At 38.8% G+C, this 22,229-nt stretch overlaps 1 protein-coding gene and 1 pseudogene across 3 annotated transcripts in view; both read left to right on the forward strand.

The window, feature by feature from the left end:
• Positions 1 to 9,676, forward strand: part of TOX3 (TOX high mobility group box family member 3) — a 107,892-nt gene extending 98,216 nt beyond the window's left edge. For both annotated transcript variants that reach the window (XM_050774892.1, XM_050774893.1), the window contains exons 5-7: positions 1,401 to 1,628; positions 3,283 to 3,363; positions 7,694 to 9,676. In XM_050774892.1, the coding sequence (XP_050630849.1) occupies positions 1,401 to 1,628; positions 3,283 to 3,363; positions 7,694 to 8,452 (1,068 nt within the window). In that variant the 3' untranslated portion in view covers positions 8,453 to 9,676. The remainder of the gene's footprint in view (positions 1 to 1,400; positions 1,629 to 3,282; positions 3,364 to 7,693) is intronic.
• LOC126944990 (26S proteasome regulatory subunit 4-like) overlaps positions 1 to 22,229 on the forward strand; it is a 1,186,326-nt pseudogene that overhangs the window by 991,338 nt on the left and 172,759 nt on the right. The window lies entirely within an intron of this gene.

Genomic DNA, 22,229 nt, shown 5'->3' on the forward strand with positions numbered 1-22,229 from the left:
TTGGAGGAGAAGAGAGATATGACTTAAAACCATCTGAAGCTTATAAACTGCTCAGATAAAGTGTGGATGCTGTTATCACTTAAATAGTGCAAACAATAGGCTCCCCTAGAGGTAGGCCAGCAGTTTCTTAACTCTTCCCTGAGGGTTCAGAGCTCTCTAAGAAAATTTCCTTACTAAGAATTTTAGTAAATGGGAAAAATTCCAAATGACCCTCATTTAGAAAGTAAATAATACTCTAGGAAAAATTTGAATTAGAATTCAAGCCATTAAAAAGCCAATCTGTTAGTAACTTGAATCTATCTTGATTGATCTTGCCCAAGGCTGGCTTTGAGAACAGATTTTGTCAAACATTGCAGGATTCTTGGTGAAGTTAACTGCAAAATTATCTTTGATATTGTGATCCAGGGGAATAAAACATTTACAAATCTTTTCCCTGCTTCTCTGATAAGTATATTAAATGATCAGTGAACTTAGATGATGGTAGCGGGTGAATATGGAGCTGCGTTATCTTTAAACTAGGAAACTATACCAGTATCAGTTTATGGTTCTGATCTCTCAGAGTTCATCTGGTGAATATGTGTGAGTCTCTGTGGTAGCATTCTTGTGAGCAGGGTTACTTGCCACAAATAACAAACATCTTCTCTTTAGTCTTCTTTGTGATTTTTAAGTATCAACTATTGCTCCTTTTTTTTTTTTTTTTTTTTTTACAGGTTTTTAATTTTATGGAGAGTATCAATTTCACTTTTATCTCCACTAAAGTTGTTTTGACATTTTTACATTTGCTGTTAATATTTAGAAAATTATTGTTATTTTAGAAAATAAAGATGACCTTGTCCTTATGGAGCAAGTATAGAAATTGGAGCTAATTTCCATTTGAGTTTCTGGAGAGCCATTAGCAAAGTAACATTCTGGTAAAATAATAAAATCAGCCTCAAAAAACAAATCAATTCAGACAGATCACATATATGGCATGTGACTATGGCTAGGGACCTCATTTAAAATATTTGAATATGATCAACATCCTGAATATTATTTAGGTTTTACTTCTAAAACCTCTGAAAATACAAAATATTTTGCTGATGTATACATGTGTAGTATAGCATCTATATAGCATTGCCTGGTACAGAGTGTACTGTTTTTCATTATTATAATTGCTATTTAGAGCATATGTTGTGAATGTATTGAAGATACTTCTGGGTCTCATTAATCGATGTTCTAAATGCTAATCTCTGCTGTCTGGTTAACTCCAAGCAAGTTTACCCCTCCCCCGGTTTTGGTGGTGATTCATCTGTTGATGATGCCTAACAAAACCTTCAAAGAACAATTATGGATCTGAGTTAAGTCTTGTTGCATTCTCTGCAAGTACATTCTAGGCAGTGAATTTTCTTCCTGCTTTGCAGGCCATTGGAGAGAAAAGAGCTGCTCCAGACTCTGGCAAGAAGCCCAAGACTCCAAAGAAAAAGAAAAAGAAAGATCCCAATGAGCCACAGAAGCCAGTGTCAGCATATGCCCTGTTTTTCAGAGACACACAGGCTGCAATTAAAGGTCAAAACCCCAATGCAACCTTTGGAGAGGTCTCAAAAATTGTAGCATCTATGTGGGACAGCCTTGGAGAAGAACAAAAGCAGGTGAGACAAAGACCCATCAAGGTTCCATAAATAAGCCTCATGATCATTTAAAATATTCCTCACACCTTTTCTGAGTGCATGTGTTCACTTAATATGATTGCTTCTTTTGAAAGCCTTTTCTAAGCGATGGAATTTAAAAACCTAGACGTATAAATCTAAACAACTCTCCAGTTATATTGATTTCTCTGTCAGCTTATGGGTGCATGTTCAGAACTCATTCAGAGGAAGGCTGGAAGAAATCCAGGCAGTATCCTGCAAGCATAAACTTTTGATGATAATCTTTTCATTTTAAATAATGTGGAATGTTTCCCCTTTTGTTCAAAAAGGGCACTACAAAGGGATTAGGTCCATCCCGCTTGCCTTTCCATTGATCATCTTTCTGAACCCTTGTGCTGTCCTGGTGGGTTTCCAAACTTTGAAGCTGCCTCTGCATGTCTCATTATTGTCACTGGGCATTTGAAATTTTATTCCAAGTTCATTTGAAAGCAAGGCAGTATGAGAGGTATTCAGAAATTAGCCATGCTGGTGGGAGATACTTCCTTAGGGGCTTCGTCTCCTCTCCTTCCCCTTGCAACTCCTCCACACAAATGAAGAGAAGAATGGGTTCCTTGGGGGTCGGTCCCCCCACTTGCTCCTTGCATGAAACTCCAATTACCATTAATAGAAGTTAACTTTTACATATGCACAGAAGAATAGATCAACCCTTATGAGTGATAAAATAGAATAATATTTTTCAGGAACGAAGAGTGGAAAGTCCTTGATTTTTATTTACAAATCATGAACTGATTTCAGGAACTCATTCCTAGGAGCTTGTTTTGTTGGGATGGTGCAACATTAGAAATTTCTTGTTAGTTTGCACTGAGTTTATTACTGTAGACAGCAGAGTGATTTTCTGTCCCAGAAATATAATTCTGAGGGACTCGAAAAGTGCCACACCTAACTTTTAAACTCTGGAGAGAAAGATGCATGTTGATCGAACACCCAACTATCAGACCACTTAAGAAAAGGAGAAGCCCAAATCATGTTTAATATGCTGGAATTTTATTTATGTAACTCAGTGGGGTCACTAATGGAAATCTCCTAGCTTGGATGATTTCTGACTTTTAATTTTGCTCCAAAAGAAAACCAAGGTTGAAATGCTTTGCTCTTTTCTCTTCTGTCTTCATCATTCTACCTGTTGTTTTTATCCTCTGGTTTTGGTATAGTTTAGAAAGGTATCTGAGGGAAAGAAGACATTGATGGAGAAACTCATTACTTTCTCTAAAGTAAGCCATTTGCAGCAAAGCTTATTCTTCTTGCTACCTTATTTATTGCCTTAGCATGAGGTTTTCAACTGTTCTCAGGAAAAAAGTGATTCTCAAGGAATCCGTATTGCAACCGGAACTCTTTTTCTTATTTGCAATAGTAAATATAAAAATTGTGCTCCAGTGAGGGTGGCAGGGTTCTGTTTTAATATCCGTGTGTGTGTGTGTGTGTGTGTGTGCGTGTGTGCGTGTGTGTGCGCACGTGTGCACACGCTAACATTTAAAAATCAAAGCCAAGGAGACCAACCTTTTTATGTGAGTTGTGTTTATGTGACCTAATTTGTGCAGCAGTTATTTTATAGCTGAGAATTTATACGCTAAAGGTGGTGCTAATTGTGGTCTTTTAATAGGTATATAAAAGGAAAACAGAAGCTGCCAAAAAAGAATACCTGAAGGCCCTGGCAGCATACAGGGCCAGCCTCGTTTCTAAGGTAAACCTGGGCAGGGGCGGCCAGGGTCCGAAATAGTTACAGCATGGAAAACAGCCCTCAAGCATTGAAAACATAACTGCAGCTCCCCTAAAAGCCGATGGAAAGGCATCTTGAACAGCTTGTAAACTTAGGTGTTTCCATTAGAGATTACCCAAATGATGATCTGAAAATATGAGTTAACTTAAGCAGCCGAGTCTAAGTTGTTTCTGAAAGATTTCCCTGATCTTTATATATGTGTATGTACCTATATATATAAATCTTAAATAGGCTCTTATGCTTTCTTCTGGTCAGGGATTGGGACCTGTGTTAATGTCCTCTGCTTAAACTGGGAGGTATGTTTGTCAGGCATTTTTGGACATCATATTATAAATTCTCCTGTGGTTATATGACTACGATAGGGGGGCGTTGCATTTTTGACCAAACTGTTCCATATCCTATAAATAAATAAACCTCATGATCATTTAAAATGACATTATATTCCAAGTACTAAACAAAAACTATATGTATTATACAGAGAGTATACAGTGGACCTTGGTGTGTTATAAAATGCACCAATATCCCAAGCAAATATCACTGTAGATTGTAATTACCTTAATCCAAAGGAATATGAGTTGTTACATTATATTAACATTTAATTAGCTTTTTCTCTTGCCTTTATAGATTTTAGAGGTTTTGGAAAGGATAATTTGATATAATATATTTTTGCTCTAGATAAATTTTTTCTGACAAGTAGAGATACAATTTCATTGTCACTGTTGCTGTCTCAAGTACAACCTAGGGTCTCAAAGACGTTTTAAAAGGGTTCATTCCCTTTTTTCTCTTTTCACCTGAGTTGTTTCTTCTTTATATTATCTGTATTAAGTGCTTGTATCAAGATCTAGCATTTGCAGCTGCTCAGAATCAGATCAACAGAGGTCCTCCTCTCTTTGTTGATGGCTATTAGGACACTTCCCACTTCATTAGATAGAGAAAACATTTATCAGGTCAATAGCGAAACCTCTTTCTCAGACTCTGGAAGACACGTACTGGAAGATATACTGATGTTGTACTCAGACTTGTACATCGGCAAAGAACAGCTGACTGTATGGGCTGCAGATGTTAAGAATTAAAGTATAGTTGGTGGTTAATTAGATGGAGTGAAGTGAATAGAGCAACAGTGTGCATGTACTTCTTAAGTGGATCATTTATTCATTCATTTATCCAGGGCAGGTATAGGTGATTTTGTGCATTAGAGCATGAATAATTGACTGTATATGGATTTATTTAAACCAAGATCCAGTATCTCAAAAGGCATTCAGGGAGTATTAACCATGATTGGGCTCATGAAGTCTGTGAGTGACTTAGAAGGGATAACTTAAAACTTATACATTGCATGCTAGGATCAGGATTCAGAAATATTTTCAGAAGAAATTCAATGACACCAAAAAGGAAAAAAAAAAATCAATAGGATAGAATTTAGAAGGAATAAATTTAAAATACTAGGATTTTGTTTGTTTGTTTTTTAATTCAGTAAATGCACTTTGAGAGGATCCTAAATCTCTGTTCAAATAACTGTGAGGCAATGAATATGGTCCTTTAGGTATAAGTTTAGAATAATTTCAACCTGAACCCAAAGTGTGAAGTAGCTGCTAATATAGTGATCGCACAGGAAGCAGCATCGAATTGTACAGTGATTGTTAGACCACTTCTAAAGAATTGGTTCTGTTTTGGATCCCACAATGTAAAGAGAGATGACAATCAACTGATGTCTCTCTAGAGCGTTGCCTCCACGATGGTGAGGACTGAAAATCACATCAGGTTAGAATAACTGAAAGAATCAGGGAAGCAAGGACTTGGAGGCATATGATCTTAGTCCTCAAATATAAGGGCTGTCATATAAGAGAAATTAAGTCGATCTTTGTGCCCAAGAGAGGAGAACTCATCCAAGGGGTGAGCTTACAGGGAGCGAGAGTTCAGCCCCAGCATCAGAAACATCAATAGGGTTGCATCATATGCACATTTAACTTATGCCTCTACACGCGGAGCCTCAGACCTCCCCCCTTAAGATATGACTCTGCTATCCCTTTTAATCTTTACAACAACCAAAGAAATTCATGGAAGCTTACTATTAAACCATAAAGGAGCAAGAAGACAGGCAAGGAAGAACTCTGCAATCATCCACCCATCTCCATTTACCATTAAGGCAGCATCTTAAAGGCACAACTGTGCAACTGAGCTGCCCAGGTGTTGAAATACAGACTTTCTTTGAGTTTTTTTCTTTAAGACTAGCTTGTTAATTTTTAACTACTAGAGTATATAAGAATTATGTACATGCTTACTGGGTGTATTCTACTTTATGGGTGATTTAATGGTTTTTTGAAGACAAATTTGAATATTTATAGGTTGCTTCTTACCCTAAGACCTTAGAACATGACCGTTCAGGAACATGCAGCCGCACTGAGTTTTGTAATGCGGAGAGCTGTCCACTGAAGGGGAGTGCCTTACGATAATGACATGTGTTCAAACAGAAAACATCAGAGGTGGCTATTCCTACACACTGGATGACTCTATATGAGGTTACATCTCGGTTTCTTTCCAACAGCAGGATTTTATAAATCAGAGTCATAAAAATTTAGAAATATACAATTATTAAAGATAGTAGATGGCTGCTTGATGTCTCCTAGGTGCCCCTGCAACACTCCCCCCAAAACATCCTAATCAAATGAAGAATACAAGGAAAAAATTGTCTTTGGAATGAATCATTCCACTGTTGCATTAGTGGAAGAATTTCCTTTTGTGGAGGCAGTGAAGTGTTTTTAGCACAAAAAGTAGTACTTTCTATGTTCAGCCCTATATCTGCTGTTTATCTTTTAACAGGCGATTTGGTCCCATGAAGTTGAACATTTCCCCCTTATGTATGACTCCTTTAATAAATTCTGGAAATCTTCAAAAATAGTTGATGAACTAAAACATTTCTAAAATTGTGAAAACTTCAGTTTGGTATCTCTGAGGAAACCAATAATGGTTTTCTTATATTTGAGTGAACCTTGTTATAAATAACCACACAATACAGGGCTTTCAAGTATTCCAGTGGCCATTTTCTGGTAATAGTAATTGTTAACTAATAAAAATAGCTAATATTTGTTGCTTCCCATGGACCAGGCACTTTCTTAAATGCTTAACATATGAGTTCATTTAATTCTCACGACCTCTGCACAAGAAAAATATCATATAACCTGGCCGGGCGCGGTGGCTCACGCCCGTAATCCCAGCACTTTGGGAGGCCGAGACGGGCGGATCACGAGGTCAGGAGATCGAGACCATCCTGGCTAACATGGTGAAACCCCGTCTCTCCTAAAAAATACAAAAAATTAGCCGGGTGTGGTGGTGGGCGCCTGTAGTCCCAGCTACTCCGGAGGCTGAGGCAGGAGAATGGCGCAAACCTGGGAGGCAGAGGTTGCAGTAAGCCGAGATCGTGCCACTGCACTCCAGCCTGGGTGACAGAGTAAGACTCCATCTCACAAAAAATAAAAGAAACAAGAAAGAAAGAGAGAGAGAAAGAGAGAGAGAGAGAGAAAGAAAGAAACTGTATAACCCAATGTTACAGATAAGAAAACAGGAACAGATGAGTAAATTAATTTGTCCAATGTCACAAAGTTGTTAAGTCAGAGAACTGCGTTTGAACTCAGGCAGCCTGTACTCTGTTGTCTTTAAACATATGGTACTCAGTGGTAGGTCCTTAGTACAGAGTTAAATGCAGAAGAATTATTGCTGTTAAATATGTGTATGAGTTATCTTTTTGCCACAATAGTGCGTGTAACAACCATCCCCAAAGCTCAGTGATGTGGTACAAGATGAGCATTTATCTTCAGAGAGTGCCAGTTAGCTGGCTGGTTCTTCAGATCTAGGCCAGGCATAGTAGAATCAGCTAGTCTTGCTTTTCTGTCTGGGGTCAGCTTGCATGTTGGAGGGGCTGGACTCATTCACATTGATCACAGTTGGCTGGATGGCAGTGAACTGACTCTTGGGGTGGGTAACTGGGCCACATATCTGTCATCATGCACATGGCAGGGGTAGGCTTGAGGCCTCATCGTGGAACTGGGACAGTATCACTGCCAGGGCATTCTGTCAGCCAAAGCAAAGGCACTAGAGCAGCCCAGACTCAAGGAGGTAGGGGATTTGACTCCACATCTGGGAGGAGTGAAAAAGTCACAAGACAAAGAGTACAGATACAGGAGGGCATGAATAATGGTGGCCATTAAAAAAATCAATTTATAATATCTAAAAATGCTTAAATATTTTAAATACTTATGTATTGTAACAGTCTGGAATTTTTTCCCCCAAAATGCAGGCTGCTGCTGAGTCAGCAGAAGCCCAGACCATCCGTTCTGTTCAGCAGACCCTGGCGTCGACCAATCTGACATCCTCCCTCCTTCTCAACACTCCACTGTCTCAACATGGAACAGTGTCAGCATCACCTCAGACTCTCCAGCAATCCCTCCCTAGGTCAATCGCTCCCAAACCCTTAACCATGAGACTCCCCATGAACCAGATTGTCACATCAGTCACCATTGCAGCCAACATGCCCTCGAACATTGGGGCTCCACTGATAAGCTCCATGGGAACGACCATGGTTGGCTCAGCACCCTCCACCCAAGTGAGCCCTTCGGTGCAAACCCAGCAGCATCAGATGCAGTTACAGCAGCAGCAGCAGCAGCAGCAGCAGCAGCAGCAGCAACAACAACAGATGCAACAGATGCAGCAGCAGCAACTCCAGCAGCACCAAATGCATCAGCAAATCCAGCAGCAGATGCAGCAGCAGCATTTCCAGCACCACATGCAGCAGCACCTGCAGCAGCAGCAGCATCTCCAGCAGCAAATTAATCAACAGCAGCTGCAGCAGCAGCTGCAGCAGCGCCTCCAGCTGCAGCAGCTGCAACACATGCAGCACCAGTCTCAGCCTTCTCCTCGGCAGCACTCTCCCGTCGCCTCTCAGATAACATCCCCCATCCCTGCCATCGGGAGCCCCCAGCCAGCCTCTCAGCAGCACCAGTCGCAAATACAGTCTCAGACACAGACTCAAGTATTATCGCAGGTCAGTATTTTCTGAAGACGCATGTGGCAGACGGATTTGCGGATACGGAGGAGAGTGGCATAGGAGGGTAAAGCATATGTGGCTGAAATCTGTAAGTTGGTGTTGGTTATGCAGAAATGTGTAACAGATCAAACGGTCCTCTCAAGTGTCTATTAGATAGGCAATAAGAACTACAGTGTAGCTGAGTAACATCTTCTAGCTGACTATAAATCACTTTGTTTTTAAACGAGAAAAGCTGTGCTCTTTTATGTGATGCCTTTTTTATTTATTCAGGCTATACCTACAATATGTGAATCAAACTGTTTAATGAATCCTGGGACATATTAATGACTATAAACTGGCCTCTCTGAGTCATAGAAAATGGCCTTATTTCTCTAGAAGTGAGTAAACCACACTTCCAGGCTATCTGAACTTCTGAAGCCCTAAAAATAAAAAGCACAGTTGTAACTACCTGAAATATGAAGATCCAGTTTCATACAAACATTTGTATGATGTGAATAGTTGATGGCATTTTTTTGTCATGAAAAAAAATAATGTAAATCACAGACTTTTGCCAAAGCTCTTATTTTTTTCCTAAATCTCTCCAGAAAAAAAATGCAAGTGATTAAATTCAATTATTGACTTATTCACACTTTTTATCCATGACTTCTCCAAATCAAACCACAGTATATGTTGTAACAATATCTATGGCCACTGTTAGCCCATTATATTCATTCCAATTAGAAGAAAAGAAATGTGAATATTATATTCCGTGTTTTGAGTGACAAGTTTCGAAAAATAAAAACACTGTATTTTTAAAAGGGAAATGCACTTAAATGAGAACAGTTATTACAAAAGTTAAGATTTAAAAAGAAAAAGCAAGAGTTTTTATTATGATGTAATACCAGTAGACTATTTAAAAGGCACACCACATCTGAATAATCAATGTAAATATTTTCTTTCAAAGTTGTAAGTTTTCATATCATGTGCTGTAAAGTTTTCCTAAATGAGGCTTTAACGTAAACACTGGTGACATAAACCATTCATTGCTACGTTGCTTATTGTGTTTTTATGCTGTTTTATACTTTTTTATGAGTTATGATAGCAGCAATTAAGTTGTTTGTATTTTGCTTAACTAAAACAAAAATGCTTTTATCTTGCTATAGAATAAACACATTTCAGTAAAAACTGTGGACTGTATTTTGATGCAACAACAAGGAAACTGTTCACTTTTCAAATAAAATGATATGTCAGATTTCATTTTTGGTTCCTTGAATACATGTAAGATGGGGAAATATGCCACATACCAAGTTTCATTTCAGCCCAAGCATCATCTTCCATTTTTCAATTGGAAATGTGATATTTATGGCTAAGAATACAAAATGCATAGCCTGAAATGAAGATCCTTGAAAAAAAGCAAAACAACCCATTGGGAATATTTGTGTAATTGTCTTTTTTAAAAGATGCAAGTACAAGGTAAGTATAGCGAGAAAAAAGTAATCGTTTTTTTGGCGGGGGGGCTAGAACTACCTGGGTATTGTGGTGTTATTACTATTAAAATGGATGGTGAATGCTAATTCTTAAGCCAAAATAATTATTTCGGTGCCCATTTATTCCCCCCTTTTCTTGCTCTGTAGCGGTTCCTCTTTGAGAGCAGTGTGACCACTATCCCCAGTTGTCTTGCATGATTAATTACAGCATCTGTCCTGTCAGAAGCTATAATGAAGAGGTCTTGATAAAAATTGCAAATTACCACTGGCAACAGTCTTAAACTGCTTATGATAAAATGAAAATTAAAAACAGCAAGTGTCAACCCTGACCAGAATCCTAATCTGGAAAGAATGAGGGTGTGCGTGGTGCGCTTCATAGCTGCTGTGTGTGAGACATTCAAAAATAATGGAATATGGATCCCTCAAAGTTGTTGTATTTCAGAGAATATTTACTGTATGTTGTGGGTTATGAATAATGAATTCAGCTTTCAATATTTCATAATCCTCTCCTACTCTGTATTATGTACAAATATTGAACAGCAAGAGATTCTAATTATAAATTTATGGATTTCTTGCTGTAGAAAAATTTATGTCTAAATTGAAGCTTTTCATAAGATGTATTAGTTGACAGGTATCAGTGTTCAAACAGCCTTAGAATGATGCCTAATTACAGCTACAAGGGAGTGATTGTATTCCACAAAGAAATGATCTGCTAGCATCAGACCCAGCAGAAGTAGAGCTCGAATGGTAAAAGATTTTCTGTGAATTGAAACTAACATTACATAACAATAACCATTTTATATTCTGTTGTGAAACCTTTAGACAAATGTCTTCAAAATTAATTGCTAAACTACATGTGACAGTAATTGTGTATTAGTTCTGTAATTGTCATTTTGAAAACCCATGAAGTATTGCTTGGAAAAAAATGTCACTAGTGATAAGACTTAATTGCAAGTGAAGTCTGTTTTCAACTGTTTGCAGTTAGAAGCAGGTGTTGTAACATCTATTAAATGATTTTTATAAATCTTAGGTTTTATCACATTTGATTAAATGCTGCTAAGCCAGTGACGGTCAATTCCAGAGGAAAAAAAAAGCTTAATGACTGCAGTTTATAAAATTAATTACCAGACAAAACTATATATTTAAAATGTCAAAAGGCTAGAATCATGAAAAGAATTCCTCAACCTTGTTACCATATTATTGTTTTCAGGATTCACAAAGCATGTTATGTATCCATTTACTTTTCAGTTTATACGTATGACTGGTTTCTATTCCTAAGACTTAAGTAAGTACTTGGTGCACTTTTTCTTTTGTTAGAGGTCAGAAATAAATCAGGATAATGAAAAATAGACATGAGAAATGTGGTATCTGATTAGTGTCACACCTAAGTGGCCTAAATGCCTTCCCTCTTAAGTGGTCTACAGACACCCCCCTCACCCCCACCACCTCCATCACACACACACACACACACACAACCACAGGCACACACACACCCCCCTTGTCTCTCCCAATGCCATGTAGACATTATTTTATTACTCTGGCTAAACATGTTCCCTTTTTGCATTAACCTGTATTGCTGTATGATGAAAGAACATAAGGCATTTTCATTTTTAGCTGACATGGGGTCATGAGTTCCCGACTCAAAGAACAAAAGCTTAAATGCCTTCATGGAGCATAATTTCTGCAATATATTACCACCTGACGGAGGTTTGAAGGCTTTCTAGACAGATGGATTAATATCTCAAGTTTAAGTAGAAGTCCTCCACTGTGTCCATTCAGTGAGCTTTAGACATTTGAATGGTTTCTTTCCCATTTCTCACTTCATGGAGCATTTTTCAGCACTGGACTTCAATATAACCTTTCCTTCCCCCCCCCCACCCCCTTTGTTTGGCTTTTGTTTTGCAACAGCTGTTATTATCGTTTTTGGTCAGCTGTGATTGCTGGAGGCAAAATAGGACCAGATGGTGTTTTGCTATGCATGAATGGAGAGTTAGAGGAGTTGGGATTGAATAGGCCAAGTTTGAATGGTGTCTATGCACCACCTGCCTGCCTTAGCTGTGGCGTACACATCACAGTAGCATGATCCGTCTCAGACCTACTAGAATCGGATGGGAAAGTGGAGAGCTGGGCTGGATTTTCCCCATATTTATTGATCTTCCATGCACTAACAGAATAATGCAGTGTACAGTCAATTTGAGATAATTGGATATGACACAGCATGGACATGTAATCTATCACTCCAGAATTCTGGTTTGCTTTAAGGATCTGACTGCTCTCCCAAATACACACACACACACACACACACACACACACACACACACTCAGTAGTAGCAAAAAATGGGCTAAGTAGACGCAAGTTAAAAAAAATATCTAAAATAGACTTTTAGGAGGCTGAGGTTTTGAGAAGGGAAGACATTGAAAAATGTTAATGCAAAGTGAAGAAAACCTGGTATTAATAGAAAACCCTCATATTTGTATGTTATTCTTCAGGTATTATACATTTATAAAAAAATGTGCCTTACTAAGAAAATCAAACAGATATACAACCAGACTTGAATTCTCTTAGAAAATATTCTTAAATATATAAATGTTTTCTCCCCATCCCCTCGAATATAGTTAGCTTTACTGATTATCTGAACTGACCTCAAAATAAAGACTTTCCCTGAATTTTAAAGCCAATGAGCGGGTTTAATCCTTGTAGTTTGTGATCCTACAGGTGTGTGGGTTGTGTGTCAGTGCGTGTTACTGAGGAAAAGCTTAACCATCCAGGAGACAATGACGTCAGATATGCAGACAGACAGCTCCATTTGCCTGAGGCCTGAATTACTTAAATTTACCTCTGCTACATGCAAAACACTGTGATAGGTCCCAGAGAGATGCAAAAACAAACAGTGCCTTCTGTTTATTTTGTATATGCTTGAAATTTTTCATAATAAATGTTTAAAAAATAAAATAATAAAATAACAAAGCCATTCTGAACTTTAGGAGCTTTCATTTTTTTATTGGGGTGGAAAAGATACCCACCAGACACAATGATTTGTGTGCCTCTAAGAGCCATTTTAAAGGTGTGGTTTCTAATCTGAGAAAATTAAAATGTATTTAGAAAGGGGAGAGACTGTTATTGGAAAGCTACATGAAATTATGGGCATTTAAGATGTGCCTTGGAGGTTGTGTAGGATCTCAACAGGCCAAGAGAAAAGTTATCCTGGTAGAAGTAGAAGACAGCTCCAGCCAAGGGGAGAGCAGAGAAAATCCATTCAGGTTGAAAGCATGGGCACCTCAAAACAGCAGAAGAAAATCAAACAAAATTGGACACACAGCTTTTGTGGAGGTGAGCAGGAAAAGCACTGGAGAGGAAGTGAGGGGTCAGATTTGTAGAAGATCTGCTGGGGAATTATGATGAACTCAAAAACCACTGAAGGCATCCAAATAAGGCAGGTATGATGAGAATTAATTGAATGCATGAAGGCTGAAGGGTTTAATCTACTTTTTTTAGAGGGGAGCGTCCAGGGGGCACTGAAAGCTGAAAGAAAAAATGGAACAAGATGACCACTTGAAAATGTATGTCAATATTTCATTATTCATATGCATAAATGAAGCCATCGCTTCATGTACTTTCTCCTCTTTCTCATGCCACTCCCATCTTCCTGGTGCAGGAACACACCATCAACAAAGCCAAATCAAATCAAGGTGTTTTTTTTGTGTGTGTGTGTGTGTGTGTGTGTGTGTGTGTGTGTGTGTGGTGGCAACTGTAGAACAAGCCTTATCCTTCCATTAGCATCGAGAGAGCTCATTTCTGTGTTTCTGCTGTGAAAAGAAAGCTATTTTCACCACTGGTAAAAAGTACCTCTTGGTGCTTGAACTCAAATGTGATGAAGGATGAAAGAAGCCCTTGCTTTGTTGCTGAGTAAAACCTCAGGCAGCACTGGGAGAGATGTTGGTTACGGTCTCAATTTAATTTCAAAGAAGAACCTTCACAGATAGAAAATGTGAATGTGGATGTACCCTTCTTAGCAAAGGAATAATGCTCTTTTGTGAAACATATCATTATCCCTGGCATTTGTATAGCACTCTGGACTTTTCAAAGCAGTTTTCTGTGTATTACTTCATTTGGTTCCCTTTCTAGATAGGGCAGAGTTAACCTCATGTAACAAATTAGGAAACTGAGGCACAAAGGGGGTGGTGGCGGCTTGTTTCAATATCTCTTTGTTTTTAAGAGGGATAGCCAGAAATGGAATGGATATGTCCTCGCTCTAGGTCAAATATTCGTGTGTGTATGACATATGTATTTGATACAGATTTATGCCTATCATATATTTGTATATAAGATGTGTAAATATATGTTTGTATGTGTAGCTAGCTAGATGACACATCCATCACAACACTGAACAGAAACATTACTCTGCTTTCCTCATGGCGAGGCAGGCAGTAAGGTAGAGTGAGTGCCACAAGTAGTAGCCAACATTCTCAAAGGGGCTTAATGCCACATGGCACTTTTTTTGGTGTGAATGCTTTCCAGTCTATTTTCTCTACCTCTCTGTCATTCTTTTATATTCAAGCAAACAGCTTTGATTTGTGGGGTTCAAGTGTTATGACTGGAGGTACTACAAAAGTGCCAAGGCATAGTATCCTTCTATATGTTTAAAAAGAGAAACAAGATTTAAGGAAGCTTGAGATGGGTGAGCATCAGGTAGGTGTTCATTGTTGTATATTATTTATGGAATCCAATGAACCGCTCCAATGTTGAGCATGAAAAATCTAAGACAGTATAGGGGATGTATCTTCCCAGGAATTATGCAGCAACAACACTGTATACTGCTTCATGAGTTACCACTCAATTTCTGAGACCACATGCCTCTTACTAAGTGCAGTGCATGCTACCACTCATTTGTCAAAGGAGATACGTCCTGAGTCCACAAGATTTTATTATTGCCTTGTTTTAAATGAACAGAGCACTAAAGCTACCTTGCAAATGGTCACTTGCTAAGATTGAGTAGAAGTGAATGACATTTTTGAACATATTCATCCAGAACCAGGTATGAGCATTCTGGTATTTGAGGCTTTCATTTGCAAGTATTTGAGTGACTTATCCAGAGGCAACTGAGTAGCGATTTTTTTGAGATCCAGGTCTTATGTTTATTTTCAGATTTTTGGCCTATTTTTTCTTACCAGGCAGTTTGCCTTGTGTGTAAGGATATGTTGTTACCAGGAAAGGTGTTTCTGATAGCATTTCTTGTTGTGTCATTACTGTCATGCTTCTGACATGCAGAGAGAACCTTAATTTCCAGTTTGTCATAGTGAGCGAAAATGATGCCATGTTCTAAACCTGCCTTAATTGGTAATTTGCAAATTTGATATAAGATTTTAGTCCAAATCATTCAGGCCTGCTGTTGCAGCCCTCACCCTTTTTGCCTATTCTTACTTCTCTCCTCTGTAATTGGTATTGCGTATGCGGGATCCCAGGGGACAAATAATAGCATCTGCAGAAATTACCTACATACAGTCTGACCCCGTGTGTGTTTTTTTGGATGCCAAATTAAGACATCTATCTTTGGATATTTGGACAGTTACCTGGAAGGAATGGCACCATTTTGTTCATAATAACACTTTTATAAATTGTGTCCAAATGCTGGCATACCTAGCTTGTAACTTTTAAATGATGCTCAGAATATTTTGGCCAAAGAATGTGAATATAGTTGTAGTTCCTTCCAAATCAGAAACTAATTCCATGGGGGAAATGCAATAATATCCTTTTGCATGCAACAAAACCATTACTTATACTGCTTGGAGGTAGAAATTTTGTAACAGAAAAAACAGAGAAGAAAAAGTATGTTTTTTCCTAGCTTAAATCCTAAAGTCTTAGTTAGCAAGGAGATCAGGCCTTCTAATAAGGAACATTTTCAAGATTAAAATATGCTAAAGGCCAGGCACATGATGGCTCACGCCTGTAATCCCAGCACTTTGGGAGGCTAAGGCAGGTGGATCACGAGGTCAGGAGATCGAGACCATCCTAGCTAACATAGTGAAAACCCGTCTCTACTAAAAATACAAAAAAATTAGCCGGGCATGGTGGCGGGCGCCTGTAGTCCCAGGTACTCGGGAGGCTGAGGCAGGAGAATGGCATGAACCTGGAAGACGGAGCTTGCAGTGAGCTGAGGTCATGCCACTGCACTCCAGCCTGAGCTACAGTGCGAGACTCCGTCTCAAAAAAAAAAAAAAAAAAAAAAAAAAAAAAAAAAAGATGCTAAAAAGGTGACAATGATATTGACTTCTAGATCATCAAACACCCAGAAATATGCTGATTAGGCTCAGTCAATGGCTAAAGACAAACAACAAATCTGAGCAGAATGACTTTTGAGGATGGGCACAACTTATCTTTCTTAGATTGGGTTAAATTTCTGCGAAGTTATTTTTGTTTATTTGTAGGTTGTATCTGAAGTTTGTTTCCTGCTGAAGAATCATTTATCTATTGGAGACAAAATGTGTACTTTGTTCAGTCCTCTCAAAGTCAGGCTGTCTTGAGTAGGTTAGATAGCTGACAATAGAGGTTTAAATTCTTGGACCAAAGATTGTTCAGAGATCAGTCATCTTTTAAAAGTTGCTGTTCTCTTTCATTGTTAAAACTTTTTACATAGTGAGGGGGCCTCTTCAGGGGGAAAACTTCATTTGGAGATTTCTGGAGGAACAGCTTGGAAGGGACACTGAAAGACCCTGATAGCACTTTGTGAAGGGAAATTTAGGAAGCATCCCTGTTGGCCAAATTTAAGGACCTAAATCTGTACCACACGTATAGGAAATGAGCAGAAATCTGTAGCACAAAGTAAGTGCACTTAATGCTGAACAGAACTGCGGAGGTGTATCAACATTCCGGGCACGTGGGCCATGATTTCTGCCATGATCCTATGCTATCAAGGTAACTAACAAGGCTTCAAGTCAAAGAAACAGAACACAGCTGGAGAAGATCATCGGATTCATGTGGATTGTGGAAGCCTAGGCAATAGCCATGAAACTGCTTGGCCCCAGAACTAATAAGCTACATTTTGTAAGCCTGTATTCTTACAACAACTAAGAGTTTTATGTTTGATACAGATGGTGTTTATACAGAGTATGTGAGCTCAGCGTGAGAAGTAGTCATAAAACAGACTGGGGTTTGGTATAATTATTCACAATTACTATTGTATAATTGAATGCCGTAACTATTATATAAAAAATATTTTAAGAAGTAGACTTGCTCATACTTCCACAATAGTTCTTAACAATAAGAGACATATGCTGTAAACATCGTAACATATTTTATGGTGTTTACAAACTTACACAAGGTTTGGCGAAGTTGCAAATATAAAAGGCCGGGTTCTCTTTCTTGTATCCTTAGGGGAATCAGCTGCCCTTACTCACCTTCAGTAGCAAGCACCCCTTCTAATCACCTGTGGACTTGAGAAGTCAACTGCATTGGACCACTCAAATGAATGAATGAATGAATATTTTGGCAGATACGAAAGAGAAGAGAAGAATGGGCATGTTCTGTGGAAAATACACAGTTCTCTAGCTTTCTCCAAGCCAGCAAAGCAGAGTCCTATTGGGCCAAATTGTGGCAATTGGCACATGAGCATAATGCTTATTTTAATATTTCTGGATGAAATTAGTGAATCTATAGTGTCTGTTATATGTATAATCTCTTACGTTTTCTAATAGAAAGATAAGCCTATGTCCCTATCACCCCCAAGCTATAAAACAACCAAAAATAAAATTCATTCGAGTTTTAAGTGAAACTTCATTTCCTTTTAATTGCATATGCAAAACAGGTCTGTGTTCATAAGCATGGCAACTCTTCAAGCAGGGAACAATAGAGCACAGGAAGTGAACTTCAGAACAAATGACTTTGTGATAGTTTTGTTTTCTAACACACCTGTAACGGGCATGGAAATCATGCCCTCCTTTGCTCCTACTCATAGGTGGCATCCATTGCTAAACTTTTGCCTGTTACTCTGGAGGCTAATTGCTAAGCTTTGATGACACAGTAGTTTCAAGAGATTTCCAATATGTGCTATGTTAGCATTGAGAGTGAGAAGCATCTTTATTGTCTGAACCCCTCTTCAATTTCCATGATTCCTAATGAAAGGAGCACGTGCCAGGCTGGAGACCATTACTCGTGCAAGCCCATCTTCTGTTGTCACAATGATGGAGCCTTTGAATATTTATCTGCCAGATGACAAACAGGACATCTTGTGCCTTAGCAGCCTGGGAGAGTGAGAGTAAGCTCTCTTGTTATATTGGAAGCCAAGACTTAATGTTCCAAGCCTGAACTGAAACAACCTGTCTTAGGTATGGTTTCCAAAGAGAATGCTTCCAAATGTCCTCCTTGGCCCTGGAGGAGGGAGGCAGTGAAGTATGGCTTTAGTACCTTTACACCTGAGCATGTAGCTTTAGCCTTTCAGAGATTCTCAGCTATCTTGCTGTTTCCTACACCAGGAAGATGGCCAAGAAGGCTACTGACTCAATGAGAGCAACAACACATACAGTGAACTCCAGGATCAGAGTTCCTGAGAAAGAGAATGTGAATGCTTAGTGAGCAAGGATGCTTGGGGTTTTGCCTACCTGAGTCTGGACTGGTTCACCCTAATTTTTTTTTTTTTTTTTTTTTTTGCATACATATTTATGTACTGCTAAGTCTGATCTATGCTTTACAGCTGTTTCTTTATGATTGTATCGTACCACTTTTTACCAACCTGGCTTAATTCTATGGTGCAAGCAGCCCAAGGGACTGTTAATAGAAGAGAACTGTTGTGCTTTCTGATGTTAACCTCAGTGCTTAGGATTTTATTTCAAACACTCTAGCTTCCATTAATAGCTTGCTGTGAATGCGTTACCTATTAATTATTCTCACCTTGTCATGTTTACAAACTTTGTTGTTTTTCTCTAAGCTTTATAAAATAGAGTATCTATTTATTTGACTCTTTACCCTTTATCCCATCATCTCATTGGCTTACAGGCCAGCATAATATTATCCAATTGAGTCATTCACTTACGCATTCGTTTAGCAAATATTTACATGGAGCCTTCTCTCATGGAGTTATATTCTGATGGGGAAATGCAGTTTTATTCAGCAAGTATTTGGGCACCCAATAAATGCCATGAATAAAAATAAGCGTGGAAGGGGGAGAAGGAAGGCATGGGGTGGATAGGGGATGAGCTACAAGTTTAAATAGGGTAGGCAAGGAAGGGCTTATTGAAAAAGTGACAATGGATGAGGGATGAAGCTGTGTGTCTATCTGGGAGAAGATCATCCTAGCCAGTGAAAAGGTGGCTACAGGATCCCAGGAATGCAGTGTTTGAGATGCTGCAAGGCAGCCCCTGTGGTTTGAGGGGAATGAAAGAGGGAAAAAGCAGTGGATGAGGTCTAAGTGGGAAGTCCCAAGGCAGACTGTGTAGGGTAATGGTTCTCTATCCTTGCAGTGGATCATAATAGCTATACATTCTTCCTTAGATGTGTTAATGATATTGTGGTTATGCTGGAAGAAAAATGAATTCTTAATTTATTGAGTTGCACTCTGAAATATTTATAGATATTGATAATCTAGATAATGACTATCTGGATAATGTGATGATGTCTCAATTTGCTCCATAGTAATACAAGACAGGGGAACTGGATGGGAATGTGGAGGGGGCAGGATTGGTCATGGGTTGAGAGATGGCTGGATGATGGATACATAGAGGTCAAAGCGCTAGCTTGTCTACTTTTGTGTATGTTCAAAATTCTCCATAATAATAACATTTAAAAGAATTACCTGGGATCCTTTTAGAAAAATAACAGCTCCAGGAATTGATGTAATTAGTTTTGGGTGCAGGAATGACATTACTTGCTTGTTTGTTTCTCTTAAGCCTCTCTAGGTTTTGTTAATTTCCTATTAATAGGAGAACCACTGGTATAGGGTCTTCTAGGTCATTCTTAGGGCTTGGGATTTTATTGTGAGTGAGAAATGAAGTCAATGGAGAATTTTGAACAGTAGACTGACACAATTTGCCATTTGTTTGAGACAGATCATTCTGGCTGCTGGGTTGAGAATAAACCGTAGAGGAACAAGGGCAGAGGCCGGCAGATCCAGCAAATTATAGATACAAGAAATTACAAAACAGTTTGGTGAGGGCTGTGATAGGAGAGAACATAGGGCATATAGAAAGGTAGGCTGAACACACATATTGTCAATCCATCCAACCACTGCTGAGCAAAAGGGACATTCCAAAATATGCTGGGATGATGTACTGTGAAGGAGTAATGATATTTCAGGCCTTGGGTAGAATATAGTATCCGAGAGAGTGAAAGGACCTAGGAAACCTCCCATTACAGGGGAAAGTCACTTGTTCTTAAAGACCTTTGATTTCCTTTACCCAAAGCAATTAATGCATTGCAGTTATTTGTCCAATCTTCACTCTTATTTCTGATTTTTAATGAATGGGACAAGACTAGAAGGGGTAGAAAGAAGAAATGTTTTCAGAGTCCAATATACCGGAAACTTAGCCTCTCATCTTTCACTCACTCGTGAATATACAGAAGGCTTTAGAAGTCCAGCCAAACCAATCAAACCGCAGTCTGCAATGACAGTTATGGCATTTTCACCATACGATGAAATCTTCCACATTTTAGAAGCAGAGCATTGCCCATAACTCTGGGCTGTATCTTCCAAATATTACTCTCAGACATCTTCTTCAGTCAATCTTGTATAATCCCCAGCAATATATGGTGTGAGCCGTTGTAAGGTTCTGTATTTGATCTAGCAGGGAACAAATTGCCTAAAATGCAAGTTTTGCCTTCAGGTAGCTTTTTAAAATGTATGATAATTGCTATTATTAAGACTTTATTTGTACAAGTTGATGGGGTATATGTACAATTTTGTTAAATGCGTGGTTTGCATAGCAGTCAAGTCAAGGCTTTTAGGGTATTCATCACCCAATTAACATACGTTGTACCCATTAATAGCTTCTCATCATCTACCTCTCTCCCATCCCCTCATCCATCCCAGTCTCCACTGTCTATCACTCCACTCTCTATGCACATGTGTACACATTTTTTAGCACCCACTTACAAGTGAGAACATGTGATAGTTGACTTCCTATGCTTGGTTTATTTAACTGAAGATAATGACCTCCAGTTCCATCCATGTTGCTGCAAAAGACGTGATTTCATTCTTTCTTATGGCTGAATCATGTAGGGAGGTTACATTCTGATCCTCTCTCTTTTCATACTAACCATTGCACTTTAATGAGTACATATACAAGCATTTGCTGGTAATCTAATTTGTTATGTAGGTCACTACTGATTGTAAAGCTCATGGAATACAGGGTCCATGTTTTACACATGAATGTTTACATTCCCCTCATCACAAGGTGGGTCCACAATAGATGCTTAAAGATGTTGGTTGACTGACTTCTAGATAATTTTTATGTGAAGTCAATAATAGGATACAGAGTTCAAGAGTAGTGCATTTTCAAAGTTATTGTAGAGGGATATTGAGATGACTATAGCTTATCTGAGTTAACCCTGGAGCATCTGGAGAGCCCTCCAAATCTAACACACCAAAAAACACGTGGGAGGGGAAGCTGAATTGTTAGATTTCCCAGTGGCATCTAAGAGGATTGTGGTGTTGGCCGACTCTTACTGCTGTCTCAAGCCTAAACCCTTTGATCCAAGCCCATCTGACTGAGGAGGGAAGAAATAACCAAATTTGACATTGACCCAGCTTATCTCTCCTCCAAGAAAAGTGTACCTCTGCCTTCCATGTTGACTTTTCTCTTTGGACCGCCTCAGCCCTTCTGTATTTCATTTGCTACACAAAGCCCTTTCTATTGCTGTAAGTAGATGTTACTCTATACTTTGTGCATGTATAAACACTGTATTTTCCTTTAGCACCTCAGAAGGACAATGCCTTCTACTTCTTCAGAAGCCCAAAGCACATGCTCAATGTTTTAAAAGAAACAGAATTAACACAATGCATTATTCTGTTATTCCTGTTTTAATTAGGACTCTTAATTACAAGTGATAAAAACCCAAATCAAATTGGCTGAGGGAAAGTAAGTGCATTTACTTGCTTGTATGACTGTGAAGTCCAGGGATATAACTAGCTTCAGACACAACTGGTGCCAACAGTGCAGACATGTCATCAGCACTCATTTCATCTCTATGTCTTTGTTCTGACTTCTACTGGGGTTTCTTCATTCTCTGTTTTCACTCAATGACTTCTGGAAGTCCAGCTCACAATATCCGTACTGCTAGCATTTTCAGCAGAAAAGAGAATGGTCTCTTCTCTCACCATCTCAATAAAATCTCT

The sequence above is a fragment of the Macaca thibetana genome, chromosome 20 (assembly GCF_024542745.1).
Source record: "Macaca thibetana thibetana isolate TM-01 chromosome 20, ASM2454274v1, whole genome shotgun sequence".
Lineage (NCBI taxonomy): Eukaryota > Metazoa > Chordata > Mammalia > Primates > Cercopithecidae > Macaca > Macaca thibetana.